The sequence below is a fragment of the Charadrius vociferus genome, unplaced genomic scaffold (assembly GCF_000708025.1).
Source record: "Charadrius vociferus isolate BGI_N301 unplaced genomic scaffold, ASM70802v2 scaffold31, whole genome shotgun sequence".
In the NCBI taxonomy this organism is placed as follows: domain Eukaryota; kingdom Metazoa; phylum Chordata; class Aves; order Charadriiformes; family Charadriidae; genus Charadrius; species Charadrius vociferus.
In genome coordinates, this window is record NW_009646966.1 from 3,137,318 (window position 1) to 3,157,213 (window position 19,896).

Sequence of the window (19,896 nt, forward strand, 5' to 3'; positions counted from 1 at the left end):
TAAATATACTGCATGCAACAACTGTGAGAGAGAAAAGACCTATTTTAAAATCACCATCAGAATACAATGCTTAAGATGTGTTTAAATGCCTTTTTTGCAATATGATACCAAATATTGTCTCCAAATGACAATCCAGTATTATTTGCAAGTTCAATATCTAATATATCATGTATCTAGACTTTTTTTCTTAAGGTCTGAATATTGCCAGAATGAATTTAAGGCTGCATAATTACTTAGCTATAAAATTTTAAAGAATTTTACCTACTTTGTTGTTTCTCCAAAGCTCCTACTTTACTGTTGATTAGTTAGAAAAGCTGAACTAGGAAACTGTTGGTGAGAAATTACTGCAGATGTTTAAAAATACATATGTGTATAGATAAGCCGTTTTGTTTTATTCCTTCCATTCTAGATTTTTATAATCTTAATTTTCTCCACTATAATTTTCACTTTCTGGTATTTGTTGTACATTTAAAATGTGTTGCCAAAACACAATACATCAGGAAAAAAGAAGCTTCAAAGCTACTACTCAGAGTTGGAAAAGTACCACTTGCCTCAATTGATGCTTTGCATTTAAGCCACTATTCTGCTGCCATCTGTGCTCTGTTTTGCAGATCCGTTCCACTCTGAAAGGATTGGCAAAAAGAAAAATACCTTCCTTGTGCTACTTGTTTTCTGAAGCACATTATAAGCAAGATGGCTATCAGCAGTTGGGGAGGATTTGTGCCTCGCAACAAGACGTTCACTTACGCTTGTAGAGCAGTATGCTCTGACTTCACCGCGCAGTCTTGTGTTCGGGGCTGGGCTGCTAATCATAAAATAAAATGCCATAATACATTCAGCGAGCAAGGAGTTTGGCACCACTGTTGGAGCACAGCCAGATACTTGCGTTTGCATTTACACTTCCAAGCAGGCTGACACCTCTGACTTCCAGTCTTCCCCTATAAAAAGAGCAACTATGACCTCCCTGAGTGCAGAGCACTATCTTTCAGCTGCCTGGCAACCATAACAGGCCCTGCTCAGAAGGGCGTGAGTTTAAAATACTCTTTTTCTTTCTTTTTCTTTTTACGGTATATTTATTAAAAAAAAAAGACAAATAATATTTAAAACGTATATTTCAAAATTATTTTTAAGTCCAGGTTATGCTGCTGAATGTGTTTAATAATTTTAAAAATCCACTTGACATTTAAATCAGAATGAACAATTCTGGCATGCCTTTAACTGTAAGGACAAATCAGAGGACCAACCCTTTGTTGATTCCCATTTCACAGATTTCCACTAATTAAATCAGCAGTTAAATTCATCCAATCCGCTGAACTTACTTGATATATTTGAAGTTTGTCCTTTGATTCAGGCCTACGTCACAGAATACGGTCTCCTGGCAAAGCAATGAACCTTGTCATTCTTACAATTTATATGCTACAGCTACAGAAATCTTAGTCCGCAAATTTATGCTGGTTTACCAGAAGGATCACTGTGGGCAGCAGGCTGGATCTGCGAGGACAGAAGGTCAAATAGTTAGAAGCTTCTGCTGAGCCCATGAACTGACACAGATTTACTGTAAGTGCTGAAGAGCATGAACGGTCGTTTCGAAAGCGCATTAATAAAAAACACATCCAGGAGGGGGAAGGCACAAGTTGTTTTGTTCTTGTAGCAAACCCCAAAAATTCTTTTTTAAAAGAATATTTTCATCTTGGTTTTTATACGTCTACACGATAAAATAGAACTCGGATGATCACAAATGTAAAGAAAGACCTTGGTGGGAGAAGTATGCGTTATCAGCTCCTGCAGATGTTTTAAAAGAACCACAGTATGCCTGTTTGGACACTTTGATCCAGAGTCCACGGATATGCATATAAGGGAAGTTTCCTCATAAACTTCAAGGGGCTTTGAACGCAATCACATAAAAGACAAAGTTGCATTTATTAGTCAAATCTAGGAAAGACAATCCAGAGCTTTTCAGAGGCGTCAAAGAGGTAACATGAAGGCTGGAATCTACAATTTTTTGGTCTGGTGTTATTCAGCTGAAGAAAAAGGTGAAAGATTTCAGCAAATTTTCATTTTTGCTTCAGTGCTAAAATCCAGTAACTACTAGTTGGAAGAAGAGTTGGTGTTTCCCTTCCTTTATACAATTTATTTTGTGCTAGAAACAGCAAAATCATTCCAGAAGGGGATGATATTTTTGCTACAAGTAGGTTGAAACAAGAGCTCACTGTATGAGAGTTATCAAAAATTTATCACATCAATAGTCAAAATGTCAAAAGTTTTCATGACCCAATTATCTGACTTTTAATAGGCCAGCTCAGAAATTATATTCTGATTTTGAATTATTTAAGTAAATAACTAAAATTTCTGAATCAAAATCAGCTTTAAATGGAAAACCAAAATGTTCTACTTATGAAAAAAACTAATGTGGGATGCTTAGACTGTTTTAAAACTCCTTGAAAGAAGAAAAAAAAATTATCTGGAGATTTACTAATATCTTTCCAGTGGAAGCAATTCCCATTTTACAGATTTGAAGAAAATTCCTAAAAAAATGAGTTACTGAAATAGCTACACAGAGCCTCTTTTTTTTTTTTCCAGATTAAGCATAAAATTGTGAATGGGGATTTTCTGAGGGTTTTTTTATAGGCCACTGAAGGAGAAGACATCTACATGCACAAACTGTACCAGTTTAACTGTGTTAAACAGTTTAACGTAGGAGGTGATCTCACACAATTTAATTAAATCAAGATGAAATTCTGTGCAAGAGAACTGTTTAAGCTGAGCTGGCCTTAGCAAGTAAGTTGTTTTGTTTTAAGAGGATTAGTGTTTTAGTCCCTAAAATCATCTGATTGTCTGACTAAATATATGCATGATATGCCTGGAAATAACTACAGAGCCATAACTACAGCTGGGCTGATAACCTAAATGGTTAAGTGGGGCTTTATACATTAATGTTGTTTTCTTCTGGATGCAGCTGGGGCTCAGGTTTCCAAGGCATTTTATGAAGTACCCTGGGAATGGCAATCTTTCCTTCTCCTTTAATTTATAGCACGGAGATGCTTGCTAATGAGAAAAATAATCAAAGATCTGGAGGACTGAACTCTATCCATCCTTTAGGAATGAAAGCATGAAAATCCTTAATGATGCCACAGGCTCACATGCTGAAAGGATTGCAGATGATTCTAATTAATATGGACCACTCTGACTTTGTAACTGGCACGCACTGAAAAACACTCCCTACTTTCTAGGTCAGATACGAAGACACTTGAAAGCAACTGCCAAATATCAGTCCCTAAGGTGTCTGCTTATATTTATGGGCTAAAAGGGAGAGGCTTCAGATATCTAGGGCTAAATATACATTGATTATAAAGGAGAGAGATTGTAGTTCTTCTTGTGCAGGCACAAAAGGAGGAAAAAGACTGCAAGAAACCTTCCTTCCTCTAGCCTCGCGTACTAACCTACGCAGGACAAGCCGTGATGTGCGCAAACAGCTCAACGCAGCGCTCGTGCCGAGCAGCCCACACCCCGTGGAAGGAGAACCAGCCAGCCCTGTTACTGTCCTGTACATGGTTGGGGGTGGGAAACGTGAGAGATTTAAAGCGATGCTGCAAAAAGTAGGAGAGCTCCTAGAGCAAAGATAGCTGAGGCAGCCAGGGTCCTCCCTGCCCCCACTGGCAAGGGGAGGAGGCCAACACTGTCACTCCTTCACAGATGCCAGCACGATTCAGGTCAAGAAGGCTGAAGGCACAATTTGGCCTCTAACACTGTTGGAAACTGTAAGATAAAACACGGGTGCCAAGACATCCTGACGGTGGTGTCATGGCAAATTATACAGGAAAAAATTTAACAGCTGGGGTGTGTGTTTCTGCCTTACCATGTAATGGCAAACACCCCAAATCAAGCCCAAACCCACCAAAACAAAGCAGCAATGCCGGCATCCCACAGGTTATCCCTTTTGCCTCTAGCCACCGAGCAAACGCTTCTCTTGATGCTCCACTGTGAAAGACTCCTATCTGCACTACACAACGGTCCCTAGGGTTACAATACTTCTTTTTCTGAATAAAACACCATTCAAGCAAAGATCACCGTAAAGTAATTACTTTCCCTCGGTCTTTCCTGTAGCTCCTTTAGAGTCTTTACATTGTTCTGTGCTTCCCTTTGGCTCAGCCCATTTATGAAATACATATGCCACTAAAACAGCCATTTAAAAGCCATTTTGAACATATAAACAGATCTTAAAAAAAAAAAAAAAACAACATTAAAAAAATCTGCTACTAATAACAGTTACGGCTGCAGCTCCTGAGGCAATCCAACACAGGCCCACTTGTCCTGGTTGCATTTGAAGAGGGATCCCTATCATTTGTGAACATAGTAACACAATGAAATGCTGGTAATGCAAAGCTGAGCGGTAGTGATGAAAGAGCATCATTGCACAGAACCTGTCAAATGCATTTACTTAATGATAAAGTAGCAAAGCCCTAGGCGATACTGTTATGTTAGCAGTGGTTTAGCAGATCTTACAGAAACATGGGTTTGTTAATGTCTATGAGAGATGTTTTCCGTAGCTAAAGAGAAGATAGGAAATACGTTGCATGGACTGCAAAAGATGAGCTACTACAATAATCCAACCCTCCCATATAAATGAAATAGAGACCAGGATCCACCTTCTTCCTTTGCCTTCCTTATCTGACTAATTAAACAGCAAAGCAGACATTTAAAAGTGGGAATGGCATTCTGATACCCTTTCTTCAGCTTTTCAATGTGTTATATTACTGTACTAGGCAAGGAGCTGTTTAAAAATAAACCAGTGAAAATAAAAGCTAAGTTGCCAAGTCTAAATTTTCAGGCAAAAAGCCTAAAAAGCACAGAACCTAAAGACTTCGGTGATACTTAGATACACGCATGAAAGATCAGCAAACAATCTTGCTGATTTTGAATATTTCGTGACAAGAACACACTTCTGAACTAGCGATGCTTTTTTTTTTTTTTTTACTTGACTGAGAGTGAGCAAGATTAAATACAAAACTGTAAAAGGGTCAATACAATAATGATATGCTCTGACTCATTCGGTGCCCTGATGATCCAGAGCTACCTCTTTTCTTTTGATTGTATATCTGAGAAACAAGAAATGTTTGTGTTTGAAGCAATGCAGGATTAACACAAGTCTCACGTGTGTGTTTAGGTATTGCATTATAAAGCAGAACACCTAGTAACTATACAGAAATGAGTAAATAATATGCTGCAGAGAAAAAGGACTGGAATTACATCTGTTTCTCCCTCTACCAGGCCAATACAAACTGAGGGTGGACATCAACACAGTGAAAGAAAACATATCCTAATGTATTTATTTTTATACTTTATATATTCTTTTATATAAATTGCTCAAAGTGGCCATGGTAGATGGAAGCAATTTAGAATCGCATCTGATCAAAACATACATGAATGCAGACTAATATTGTCAGCAAACTTCAAAGGAGAATGAGAGAGAAGAAGACATGCTCTTAACTCTCCACCACTAAGGACACCCAAACTCATGTCACAGGTGCCACTATGTTCTCTGGAATACAACTGGGAACCCATTCAGAGGTCACAGTAACTGCAAGATGAACTGATTGTAAACAAAAAATTATGCCAAAAGCCAAAGGTGAAATTGCTCCTCAGAGAAAAGTCCTCCAGCATTACAGATAGCTGTTCTTTTTCTAGGATTGCTCATGTACTGTATTCTATCTAGAAATAAAAAACTGTAATGATGATGTAAAGATTCCAGAGTGGTCTAACTTCTACGGCATATTACTGCTACAAAACCTCTTTGATAAATCTGATTTCCCTTTATTTTTCTTTTCTTTGCTATCTAATGCTATGCTCAAACTCATTCCCACTGGAACTTGCATTAAATATTTACAGCTTCTTCTAAATAAGGACTAACGCTGCTTTACTGCCAGTAAGCTTCACACACGAAAGGAGCTAACCAATTTCAGTGCATCAAACACATCTCAAAAACTGTGATATCAATGGAACGACAATATAATTCAGGTAAGAACCATTTAAGCCAAGTATTATGTAGTTCCCTAATCCAAGTAAGAATAATTATAGAATGAATAGCTGTAGCCAGACAAACCAACCAAAACCAATGAACTGTGAGAGAAATAGTATGAAATAATCCACCTTGTATTATTTTACAGCAGATAAAACATCATATTGAAATAACCATTCTCTGAAAGAAGCTACCAGAAGATGAAAAATGTTTCCTGTCATCTTTGTGTTTATGGGAGCCCATAAAATAATCAGGTATGTAAATGTATGGGAAGCAAAATATCCAAGTTAGAAAGTAAAAGAGCACAGATGAAGCTGTTGCAGAAAGAACGGCAACCATTAACCTTTACATCTGAGCCTGGTGCAGTTTACTAAGCAGACGGAAGGTGGGAAACCTTATATACAACCTAATGGGATTCTCATGTTACAAAACAAAATGCACACAGGGAAGTGCCACATGCATGGCACTTCACTGCATGCACTCACAAATGACCCAGCCCAACAATAAATGGGATGCTACTGTGCAAACCTACCATTGTAGGGTGATAAAGCTAGCTGGGAACATACAGAAGCATTGAGGGATACAGAGAAAAAAGGGGCCACACCGATGAATGACACCTTGGTCCACAAACGCAACTCCTCCAAGGGTGAACACATGGACACCCTGAGGATAATACAAGAAAACATACCAGTGCAAGCTAGTATTAGCACATGAAAGCTACCCAGCCACAGGAGCGCATCCTTCCAGCACAGATACTTTGCTGCTATCTTATATTGTGCCGACATACAACGCATAGACCAACCCCAGTGCTCAGGCTCTACCTGGGAAAGGACACTGCGGCTTTTCCAGAGACCCGGCTCAGCCCACAAGACCCGGTATTGCACTGCCTGGCTCTGAAGCACTGTATGAGGTCTGTCCTTTTGTACTCTCCCAAATGACACAAACACGCTGTTCATGGCTGTGAGTGCTGAGAAGATGAGATTTATGAATGTGTAAGGTGTGTTGAGTAGTAAAACATGCCTCTCAATGGGCACTGTTTCATGACAGTTATAACAGCTAGCGTCCTCTCTGTCACACTAAAGTAGCAAAAGTTCAGAGTATCTGCTGGGGAGAGCTGAGATGCATATAGTTAACACAAAGAAGCTCCATATTAATTGCCCCAAAGAGGCAAAATTGTGTTTCACACCATGCTACAGAACAGCTCTCAGCAAATGCCTTTACCTCAGCCCCTTCACAACATTTATGCAAATCCAGTGAGCAGAAATCTACATTTCAGTTGTGCACGTTTGTATAAGCTGACCATCAGCAATAGGACACTGGGCATCAATGTCCTCACATAAAATACTTATCCCATATTCCAAGGAGAACTTTCATGGGATCCTGCAACACCGTCTTGTGGAAAGTGAGTCATGTCTGAACACGTCTGAACACATCATAACAGAAAGCCCTGTGAACCAATAACCCATCTATTAAGTATCTCTTCAGGCTGTGATGTTATTTTCCTGTCCTATCTGCGTAGCACAAGCAACACAGCCACCAGAAAAGTGAAGTGGGCTGTGGAAAGCAACGTGGAGACAGCAAAGTTGCTCTCTGCGCAACAACAGGGCTCTAATGAATTGTTCAGAGCAGGCTGATAACTAAGAGCAGCGCATACCCAACCTATATCTTAAGCCCACAGTTATGGCAAAACCTTCCAGAATCAAACTATAACACGCCTCTGCCTGCCCAGAATTGGTCCCCAAGGCCACACACACACACAAAAAAAAAAAGAGTTGGCTCTCCTGTCCAAGTGAAAGCATTCAAAGAAAACCATCTGTAGTCTCTAGCACGGTTATTCATCTAACATCTGCTCATTCTTACTGTAGCTGTAATGGCTCAGAGGGAAGCTAAGATGCTCCCAAAAACCTAGTGTTATCCCTAGTGAAAAGACTATGACAGATAGCACCATGGTACTAAAGATCAAGAAGCAAAATACCCCATAAAAACCCAGGCTGCTCAGGACAGAAATGGTTCCATAATTTAGTGCTCTTACACAGTTCGCCCCACACCTTCTCCTAATAAGCTTAAAGGCATCAGGGAAAAGACAATGTTGCTCTAGCTATAGTGCTGGAGATTACGGACAATGGTCCTGCAGGACAGCAGCACTACCAGTCTATAGATCATATGGCAGAAGGGACCATTGTCACCATGTAGCTTTTCTTCCCATGCAACAAAAAAGCTGTATGACTTTTCTGAATGAATTCTTGTTTGAGCTACTACCTGCCTGTTGGACAGGCACATCATCCTGTATGAGAAATGTCCAGTGATAGAAGATCCAATAGAGTCTTTCAGTAAATTGCTTTAATGATTAATTTGTCTCACCATTAAAATTTTTCAAAGTGTTTCTGATTTTGTATTTGTCCAGCTTCAGTGCCAAGCAATTTGCTGCTCTTACACATTGCTTGCTGGAGCCCTTTTGCTCCCCATATAACTGTTACACTTGGTGAGCAAGTTACTAGTTAGTTTTCATCTGGCAAAGTAAGGTAGACTGAGGTCTGTGGTTCCAGCATAACAACTACTTAACACTGTCCAAACTCTCACCAATTTACCAGTTGTCCTTCCTGAAAAGTGGATGTCAGAAACCTGGATTTCTGGCTAAACTACGTTCACCGCTCTGTAAGAAATCACAGGTGCTTGCCCATCAAAACAGACATCAGATATACTTGGCGATATTGGGACCAATATATTAAATCTGACAGCTACCAGAAGTACCAACAACTCAAAGAAGTACAAAGCCAACCTAGTTCTGCACCAGAAACTGCTGCCTCAAATGGGAACATACGGAGATCTCTTGCTTTATCCAAAGCTTTCAACAGGGCCTCTCTCCTGTAGTGAACCCAAAATCTATGTGACTTCACGGCCTTTTTTTTTTTTTTAATATCCATATCTTCCCCTGGAGAACACTTCAGCAATAAGTAATCAGACTGCATGCAGGATTTCTGCCAGCCTGTGCGAGCTCGTTATTGCTGCAGCAGCGTTAGCAGCACCAACAACAGACGAGCTGTGATCTCCGAGACTGGGGCTTTAGCAGCTTTGGAACTAATCTGCTCTCCTCTAAAGCCTGTGCTCAGTCTACCGTTGTACAGCAAATTTGCAGCAGAATGGGAGAAAGGGGAAGATCTTACAAGCACGATGGCATGAGCGGGGATCCAGGGAAAGTGCCTTCTGTCACAGAGAGCGAAATGGAAGGATACATTAAAATGAAGCAGAGCAACCTTGCTTATACAGATAAACAGGCATTCATATATACAATAGTCAAAATAAGTCACAAATACAGTCTAGGCATCTCTCAGGGAGAAAACAGCTGAGGTGGTTTCATCCTGTTTACCCACTCTGATGATAGTTCTGCCAAAATCTTTCTCTCCATGTTTGACTGCTCTATCACACGCACATGCTCGAGTGCATTCGTTCACACAAGCACACACTGAGTGCATCTACCTGCTCCCAGAGGCAAACTGATTTAACTAATTGCCACCCAATACTATCCACAGGTTACAGACATTCCCCAGGGCCTGGACCAGACATCATCAGATTTCTATCACCACAAACCAATCACTCCAGGCAAACACCTGCAAGTGGCCTTCCCGGCACACAACACATTCCTTTCGATTCCAGAGAGGATGGCAAGCAAACTGGTGGACTACAAACAAGGTCTTGGGATTCCCACTGAATTCCTTGTATGGCCACAACCAGCCAGAAAATGGGTCCAAAACAAAAGCCCACAACGCAGTACATCGTCAGGACACGTGGTCGTGTGCTTTCACTGCTCATTGCTGACAGAGTGTCAAAGTGCTAGAGTAGGTCACAGTAAAATAAATCCTTCCATGGGCATTTCACTACCTTAACAGTAAAAAAGTTTCACTAGTAAGGTTCAGAAGAAAACCAGGAATTTAGAAGTCTCCAGCCAGCGTCGTCATAGCTTCATGTAGGACTGTGGGAAATAACTTTACCCTGAACAGCAGGCTACACTTTGCTTAAAAACAATTTTTCTTCTGCTCAATGTCCTTTAATTTGCTGGACTCTACTGCATTTATTTATGAATGTAGCATTACACTATTTTCTGTGTTTTGAACTGGCAGATTAGGGCTTTCCTACTTAACCACCTCCATTTCTTCCAGAGTGTAGACCTGGGAGAAAGGCTGAGCTGACTTCAGCAGCAGCCATGCAACCTCCACATCGCAACGGATGGTGTCTGCATCCGGCTGAAGGGGGACACAATCTATTTTCAGCTCACAGAAGTGTGATTTTTCTAGGCAGAAGGCTGGTGTGGTATGAAAGCTGGTGACCTGAAGCTCTGTCACATTACTGTTCATGTCTGTAGAGGTACAGTGTCTACTCCTGAGCACTGTTAACCGCAGAGAGCAATCACTGTGTTTTCAAGCCATTAGCAGAGTCTTGGCTCGCAGATTCGGATGAGCTGGCAGCTCAGCTTTATGTTGAATTAGTTTGATACAAAAGGAGCTATTAGGACCTGTGTTTTACATTTCTCAAAATATATGGTACAGTTGCTTACATCTCTTCTTACTTGCAAATATGCTCCTTTACCAGCATTCTCCTCCTTTCTTTTCTACTCTAGAGTAGGAATTATTTTGGGATTGCCACTTCGTTTCCTAATTCAGCCATACAAAGAAAGACCAGAAGGTTGCTCTGGTGCCCATCCCTTACACACACCCCACCACCACTTTTCAACAAGAAGAGAGCTGCTTCCCTCCCATCCTGCATGTAACTCTCTGATATCTGCAGTTTCCGAGGCAGAATTGCCAGTGGGTCCTGGGGCGTTTCAGCCTGTTTCTGGGGAAGCTCTTCCCTGTCAGTGTCACTGTCACGGCACCTACTGCGATGAGCAGCCACACGAGAACCCGAGGCAGCCTGGTGTTACACCTGGGAGGACTTCAAAGGGGCTGGTTATGTGAACAAAGATAACTCATGTGAGGAACAGGTTCTACCACGGGGCACTTCCCCCTGTTTTTAGTGTATTTCCACACAGAATGGCAGCTTTCCGTGGGGCATTTTAGAAGCATAAATGCAGCCGTTGCTTCCAATATGAGATGTGTCGCTCAGAGCTTAAGAGCCGCTCGCTGCATGCATTTATTTACCTCCCATCTGAGACCAGTCTTACTGGATGGTAACACACGGTGGAAAATGCAGAAAGGAAAGTACACGTGAGATACAGCACGTTCTCATATACAAAAGCAAAGGTAAAAATGGGGAAGTAAGAGTGAAGTGACAAAACCCCACATTTATTCCATGCTATTGACTCTGTGTCTTACCTTCCTATGGGTCCCAGATCTCCCGAGTCCTGGCTGCCTGCGTCACTGGGTGTGCTCACTGATTTCGAAGAGGGAGACATAGGGGTTGGGACTAAATAATGAAAATAACAGGTATCCCATGTTAACACATGCAGCGACTGCACTGATGAAGAGCAGTGTCAGACAAATCAAAACCAATGGACCAAAATGATAGTGGATGAATGAGTAGGAGAGTTTGAAATGGTGAAAGCAAATAAGGAAGGAAAGAAAAAGAAAAGGAAGAGAGTCAAGTGAATTTTAAGTCTTTTGGAAGTGTTAAAACTGACATGAATTTAGACAGGACTGAAAGCCCAATGGGAATCTATGGCTAATCAATGGAGGAGATATCTGTGGAAATAAAACAGCACTTGTTTTCTTGGGTATAGTTTAAGGTTGACTTGCAAAAGATTTTAAAGGTATGAAGAAATATCAGGGGCTAGTCTTGTCAAAAAACTAAGTGAACTCTTCTGGTAAAGTCAAGTAGGCGATAGAACAAGCATACTTTTCAAATTTTTAATTTCAATCAAAAGCCAGTGTCCATTAGATATGCTCTAAGACTGCAGTGTGGCAATGATGTCAGAAATAAAAGCTCAATAAGGAAATCCAGCTAAGTTAAAATCATTTCCCAAAGATGGTGAGAATACATATTAGTTTGCTTAGCCATCGTGTTTTCTTAAGTAATTCATATAACGTTTCCATTTTGGGTGGGACATGATTTCAACACTCAAGGAAAAGTTTCCCTTGGTTTACAAAATATTTGCCCAAGTCCTAGAAATGATTTTCTCTTCGGCTCGCCAGGGCTTTGAAGCACATTTCATGCAAAGGCAGTTTTGTTTCCTGAAACAGGAAAGAAAGTTCATAGCTTAAGGTCAGCCTGAGTTAAAGCTCTTCAGCAAGGAAATAATAAATAAAAAAGTAAAAATATCCTGATTTCTTTTAAAATGGTTTCTGAAAAATATTTAAAATGCAGAGATGGCTCCAGTGAAGATTTAATGTAAGTATTCTTCAAAGCAGCCACATTGAATAAAACACAAAAAGAGGTTTTAATGCAAGAGCAAAGTTTCCCATTTGGTTTAAATCATGTGCATTTCCTTTTATAGATTTAACGGAGTAAAACTTTAAACTATTTTGTTATGCTCTATAATGTATAATGACAGACCTGTCAAGAGATTTGGATTTTCCATGTGGTCAAGCATTTCATGCAGCTTCTCACTAGAGACTGTCACAGAAATGACTGCAGCATGAAAAGTGAATTCATCTTCGTGACAGCCCTTTGGCAGGTTACAGGTATGTCGTGGCTGTTTATGTATTCCATATTCACAGCGGGATCTGGGTATCATATGCATATGTGAAGGCAGAGTTAAAGCCCCCTTTGTATATTAATTGTGAGTCTGTATACATGGAATGAAAGAGGACAAAATACTATTGTTTAACTAAAATGAATCATCTTATATGTGAATTTTCGTGTTCTTCTCATGGTATCAAACACAAAATAATTAACCAACATAAGAACTGATAATTTCCAACTGAATATATGTGTTTAGTTAATCATATGATAAGGAAATATATACTCATTTTTAGATAATTATGAGTATTTTAAATGCTAGAACATTAAAAATCTATCTGATTTTATAATATCCCTGCTTAATTTAAAAAAATATTTTATTATACTTAAAAATAACCTGTTACTTGTCAGACAGTTCTTCTGAGAAGAGGTATTTAAAAGCTTCAGTCACTATATGGCAACTCGTGAAAATAGTAACTTGTCTCAAAAGTTGGTTGATGCAAGTTATGAATTGAAATCTCAATTCAGAATGTCACAGTCTACTTGCATATGAACCCAAGCATCTGTTAGAGTGCTTTTCTAAATCAAGGCTTCAGTATTTTTTCAAATTTGTACTTCTTCCTAAGTATTACGGCCAAGAACATCTAGGTGTAAAATCCTAGATTCAGCCCCAATTAATTTAGTGACAAGGCATAGTATCTCCAGAGGGGCCAATATTTCAGCTAAAATAGTGAGAACGATTCTGGATTCAAGGGAGAAGAAAGGACAGGAAGGAAGGAAGGAAGGTAGGCAATTTCTCACTTTAGGGCCACTCGATAAGTGAGACAGAACTTATTCAAGGTAACCAATATTCAGATACTATAAACTTTGCCACATGTATTTTTAAATTGAGGACTTCAGATTCTCGAACTGAAACATTAAAACCAAAAAAGAGGTCGAATACATGAAAGCAGATCTACAATCTACAATAATGATCTGATGATAAGCTTTTTGCTATTTGTGATTTGTCTTTTTATTTCCCCTCTCCTGTTTTGCTTGATTTCAAAAGAAAATCAATGGGAGCTCCCACATGACTATGCTCCTCCTTCCTTAGCAAATACTTAATCTGAATTTTTGAAACAAAACTTGGGGCTAACAAAATACAGCATTTATAATATTATTTTGTGGGTCATCATGTAGATGTTGAGGGAAGGTAAAACAGCCCATCAGAAAAGAAATCACTGCTGGTATGCAAAACCAACCTGCATTACATTCACAAAAATTTCTTGAAGAAATGAAACAGATGTTTTTGGCAATGACAAATACTCAAAATGCCATGAGCTGGTATATGTGAATGTTATGGCAGGCATTCAAACAGAAGAGTTCACTTCACTAATACAGCCAAAAATCAAAAAAGCCAAGCATGCTTTAATAGAAAGAATGCATTCATTGTGGCAGAGCTGAATGCTTTACAGTGTGCTTCTCTTAAATACCTAGAGGTGGTTCTGGGGATATACCAATGCTCTGTAACAAAGCTTCTGTCTCTCTTCTTTTGCGGTCTAGGTCAGAATCTTCCTGAGCTGGCTCCTTCTTTTGCTGTAGATCAGCCTGAGTCAAAACAAAACAAACCAGAAAAGTTTCATCCGCATATAATCAGCTCTAGCAATTAAGTGTGTGGAAAATATATGCTTAGGTACACTTTGAAATACACTTAGATACATTTAGATAATTTATAACTTAGATAATTTATATCCTATATATCAGTAACAATATTTTTCCCTGAATGGATGGGAAAACTGATCTTTGCATGTATATTTGCAAGGATTTTTACAGTACACTGATGAACATCTTCTGCCTCTCACTCATCGGATACAGCTTATTCAGCTAATATAAAAGCTGACCACAGAATAACAGATATCATTACCCTGAATAAAAAAAGCCCCTTCCTACTTCCTCAAGGATCAAGAAATAAAATTCCATTGGACTTCAGTGATGCAGCTTAAGGGCCTACCTTTGGTCCCAAGCAGTTGTTGGCAATAAAAATAGTTTCTCATAAATGTCAACATCTAACAGGAGCAAAGGAAAGGACTAACATGTCTAAAATAGGATTTTGGCAGCCCTGGGCACTAACAGCCAAAACTAATGGTCCACAAGACCCCTTCCTCTTTGCTTAGATATCTATATCTACTTGGAGCTTCCACACATTAGCCTCCTCCCACTCTGGTCTACTGGGACCTACAAACACAAGGAGCAACATCTGTATTAGCCAGAATCCCTTACGTTTGGCTCATCATTCCCCAATTTAGTAAGGTGGAAGGAAAACACTGACACCCCAGCCTAGTGGTTAGGGCACTCCCTTGAAAGAAACAGGCTTGCAGCCCTTCTGCCAAGCAGATGAGGGAACTGAACCCATATCCCACTTCGTAGTCTAGTGCAGTAACCAGTAATGCAAGTAAAACAAAATCCAAGTGGTTGTGTCTACCATTTTGTCATGTCTTAAATAGCACAATCCCAGTATAGTTCTTATAGAGGATGTCTGGTGGCATCTGCGTCTGTACTTTGGATCCTAACGTCACTACTAAATCGGCTGGTCCTATCTAGCCTCCACACAGAGAGGTTTTCCTGTCTGCCAAAACCAGAGTGTGGGGCACAGGCGATTGCACAGTGCCTCAGCCTAGTGTTGATGTTGGTGCAGGCACAACAGAAAAACTGGGAGTTCAGAAGCGTCCCCATGTTCTCCAGTTTGGATATGTCCAGGATGCAGAAGAACATTGCTTTTACAGACAAAGACAAAGTTCAGGCATGCTCCTGGACTCAGCTCTTCCCACAAGCTAACCTGAAGTACCTCACAGTACGTACAGTTGTGTACAACTCTTCTGCACCAGCGTAAATGGCTAAGCACCTAAGTGAACACGAGACTTCGCTCCTGGAGGACATCAGGCATCACAGTGCACCCCATTTACGGTGCCACGGTTAGGCACCGCGGCGTAATCTGTAGAGCTGAGTGTCCTGAGCTGGATCTGTATTTCAGGGCCAATGGAAAGTTCCAACCACCACAGGATGTCCATGAGGCATAAAATCAGAGGCCGGGGACAAAGGAAAGGACTTAATAGCTTTCTCGAGCCATTAGCTTGGCTCCCTTGCCTCTAATTCATTAACAGGCTAGTAATGAACACTGAAAATGTTAACGTTTAAAGTTCTGCTTACAGAGGACTCCTCTAGTGACTCCAGGAGCCTCACTGGGGGGGTGTGTGCTGGTAATTGCACAAAAATGGCTTAAATGAAAAAAGATTAAAAAGACAGCCAAAACTAGAATGCTGATTTCTTGGATCACATCACATTTCCACAGTAATTCCATGAAATTCATGTACAATATTAAAGTGTCAGTTTAAAAGGAAACCACTTATTAGTAAAGGATAACAGGTGCTTTAAACTATGGTAAGTGTTGACATTTGAAGGAAAGGAAACATAATCACTTAATGCTTCTCTGACTTTGCATGAAAATGAATATCCACTCCCTGTCAATTCTCACCTCTATTCCACTAAGTGACTGAATAAAAAGAAGTACAAATCCCTTAATGAAAAACCTAATGCATATTGTCAAGGACAAATAAAATAATATGTCAATCAAACTTTAACAGAAGTGAAAGATGCACCCATGCCAGAAGATGAAAATGCAATTGCAATTATGTTTTACTTTACTGGAGAATAATAATTGTAAATCTGTTACCTTAGCTAGTAATCAAACTAGTCTTCAGAGGACAAAAATACATATTTAGATTGTAATGGCTTGAAAAAAAAGTAAGCCCTCTTTCTGTCTTTCTCCACTCTCCACTCCCTTTCCATTGAAGGAGAGCCCAGGAAAAAGCATTGTGGCAAATCAATTTTTCTTTCTACGCACACATACACATCATGTTGTCTAAACTGTTGTCATCCCACAGTGCGCTGGTTTTAAAAGCAATTCCCTCACCCCAACTTTCTTGACTAAAAATAAGCATTTTGATTTTAAGGTTAGACTGATGTGGGTTTGAGGATCTCATTCCACATGACAGATACCTCAGGGTATACAATGCAGATATGTCAAACCCTCAGCAAGCCCCTTCTGCAAGCATGAGCTATCTAAAAGGCGCTTTTGCATATTTACCTCTTTCTTCTTCCTTTCTTCCTCCTTCCGTTTCTTTTCTTCTCTTATCTGAGCCAAGCGCTGCTTTTTGCGCTCAAGTTCTGCTTTTAAATCACTTTTGTCTGACATTTTGACTCTGCTGAAAACAAAATTATGGAAAACAAGGTGAAAACGGAATTAAATGTTTTCCCTATTTGCTGAAAAAAAGATACTTAATTACATCAAAAATAGTGCTTCTAAAATTGCTACAAATATATTTCTATATAAACACCGGGTCTTCAACTACAGTGACACTGTAGAAAGCAGGATATTTGTTTCACAATTTTTATTTCAAGAAATTAGACCAGAACATCACCACATGGAATATATTTTCAAATTATCCATAGCAGAAGACTAAGTTTGTGAAGCAAACCCTTTTTTTGTCTGCTGTTTAAAATAATGCTTTAATGCTTTTCCTCGCTGAAGCTAAAGTCTTTTCATTTTCATCGGTTTCAGCAGCTCTGCCAGACTGTAGGACCCAGATCTACAAATGGATTTACAGTTTTAAATAGGAGAACGAGATGTGCCCCAAACAGCCCCATACACTTTAGACAAGTAATAATTTTACTCGCAAAAACTGGAAACGTGATAACTTTTGCTTCTGCAGGTGTCTTGAAGGGCTGCCATGCCAGGTTCCCCTCTGTCCCACTGGTACAGCCCCACACAGACCACCAGCTCGGTCTCAATATCCTTCACACGTTCACCCCTCTGAGGAGCACCCTCACCAAGCTACAGGTTATCCTACACAGGAATCTCCTCCACCCTTTCCAGGGAAACCTGGGCCATTCCCCCAGAAAGCTGAAGACAAGGTACAAAACCAGGCAACCCAGCAAACCTGAGCTTCTCTTTACTGAAGCAGCACATTGCTCCACCGACCATCTCGTGCTCAGATCATCTTTGCAAGAGGTAGGAGCCATGCCTGATATTCCTGATTTGACTCCAGTCACACAAACTTGGCAAAAGTTTTTCTTCTGAGCTCCTGAAAGACCACCCCTGTCACTTAGTCTTAAACACAATTCTCTGTAGGACAGTGATGTGAAGCCACATACACTCTTTGTGTTTTAAACCTCTGTCAACCTGTGTTGTCATGTGAGCCTTGAAAATGAAGGGTAAAGAGATATAAAGTCACATCACACAGAAACAGAGCCACAGCTCTAAAGAACATATAGTATCAATCTTTTTCTACAGTTTTAAAACCCCACCAGTGTTGCACAAATCCATGATTAGGGGATTGGAACATCTCTCTTATGAGGAAAGGCTGAGGGACTTGGGTCATTTAGTCTAGAGAATAGAAGACTGAGGGGGGATCTTGTTAATGCCCATAAATACTTAAAGGGAGGGTGCCAGGGGGATGGGAACAGTCTTTTTTCAGTGGTGCCCAGTGATAGGACAAGAGGTAACGGGCACAAACTTGAATATTGGAAGTTCCATCTTAACATGAGGAGGAACTTCTTCCCTTTGAGGGTGGCAGAGCACTGGCACAGGCTGCCCAGAGAGGGGGTGGAGTCTCCCACTCTGGAGACATTCAAAACCCGCCTGGATGCCGTCCTGTGCAACGTGCTGTAGGTGACCCTGCTCTGGCAGGGGCGTTGGACTGGATAATCTCCAGAGGTCCCTTCCAACACTGACCATTCTGTGATTCTGTGGTAACAAGTCATAGATTATTTATTTATTTTCTAACATCATCACCATTATGGGCTGTCATCTAACTGTATCAATGCTGATTTTCTTATTAGTTGTTTACTTCACAGAGTCCTGACTAATATAGCCATTCATGAAAAGAGCAAGCTATGCCTTTCCTATTAATCGACACATTACTCACCACATCCGCTGCAGGAACCCAGAACCAATCAGATTAATGGCAATACCATGTATACGTCTATCGTTTGCTTGATGCATGGAAAATTTCAATGGCAACTCTCCATTAATACTAATGAGAACTCCACCCACATTACTGCCTGGGTGGATGGAAGACTGGAGACTCAACCTATATCCTAAAAATTGTATGGCGCTTTCACCCACCATAAATTCCTCTGGAGTCATCAGCTTCCTTCTCAAAATGATAAAAGCACAGTTAGCCCATGATATGGAGGATATTGCCAACAAAAACTTCACTTGCACATTAGATACAATCTTGGCCCCAAATGCTTTGTTGTCTTTGCAAACATTTTCCTTCACTGAAATAAAAGAATAAAATGTGGAATCATAAGAGGAAACCATTTGTCAAACACAGCATGCATAAGAGCAGCATGAGGGATGCCAGAGGGACCAGTGCAACTGTATCTGCGTGTGGACCACACAGCTACACTTACTGGTCAAACTCCCAGCCGAAGCCCACCAGCGGGAGTAACACCAGCCCAGCTCACACCATCACAGGTTCTGCACTTCAGCAGAGCTGCCCGTCCTGGCAAGGTACCCTGCGGTTCTTTCAAGGCCTGAGGACTCCCTGGTCAATCCACAACTCACAGTAAATGGTATAGCTAGGAAGGACATTCAATTGCAAACAAACCAGACCACTGGGTGCACTGGCTGAGGGCAGAGGACCATCATTTCTTTATTACTCCATCACTCTGACCCTATTCACGATGATATTGTTTTCAATTTGAGAAAGACAGAAAAACCTTCAGAAAAATTGCATTTGATATCAATAAAACTAAGCAGTAGAACCTTTAACAATATTAATCTGTGCGATCAGTTGACGTCAGCAAGCTATTTTTCACATGAGAAATGCCCAGAGAAGAAAACAAGCTTTTCAATGGCAGTGTAGGTAGTATTTTGCCTACCAATCTGCTCAGGATTTGTGCGTCTCTCTCAGATATGGCTGAAATCCCATTTCAAGTAATTTTCCTAATCTGTGGCACACATTTGAATTCTGATTGTGAAGTTCCCCCTCAGAGCCCTCCGGACTAGATAAGAGTTTTTGCATCCTTTTAGTTCTGCAGTTTGGCAACAGAGAGCAAGCTCCTGTTTCTATGCAGAAAATATGCAAATGCATTTTAAGGCTCATGACAGAAACCCTGAGGTTTTGGCATCCCTTTCAAGCTGTTTGTCAGATATCAATGAACGGCTTTCTAAAAATCCGTTCCCTTAATGTCAGGGAAACTAACTAGCTTTTTTCCTGATTTCA

At 40.4% G+C, this 19,896-nt stretch overlaps 1 protein-coding gene across 1 annotated transcript in view; it reads right to left on the minus strand.

Annotated features, from left to right (window-relative positions):
- The window catches only part of DYNC1I1 (dynein, cytoplasmic 1, intermediate chain 1), a 178,473-nt gene extending 161,614 nt beyond the window's left edge, over window positions 1–16,859 (minus strand). Inside the window, exons 1-3 of the mRNA XM_009895365.1 lie at window positions 16,752–16,859; window positions 14,101–14,215; window positions 11,326–11,416 (exon numbers count right to left, since the gene is read on the minus strand). Of these exons, the coding sequence (XP_009893667.1) occupies window positions 11,326–11,416; window positions 14,101–14,215; window positions 16,752–16,859 (314 nt within the window). The remainder of the gene's footprint in view (window positions 1–11,325; window positions 11,417–14,100; window positions 14,216–16,751) is intronic.
- Between the last annotated feature and the right edge of the window lie 3,037 nt (window positions 16,860–19,896).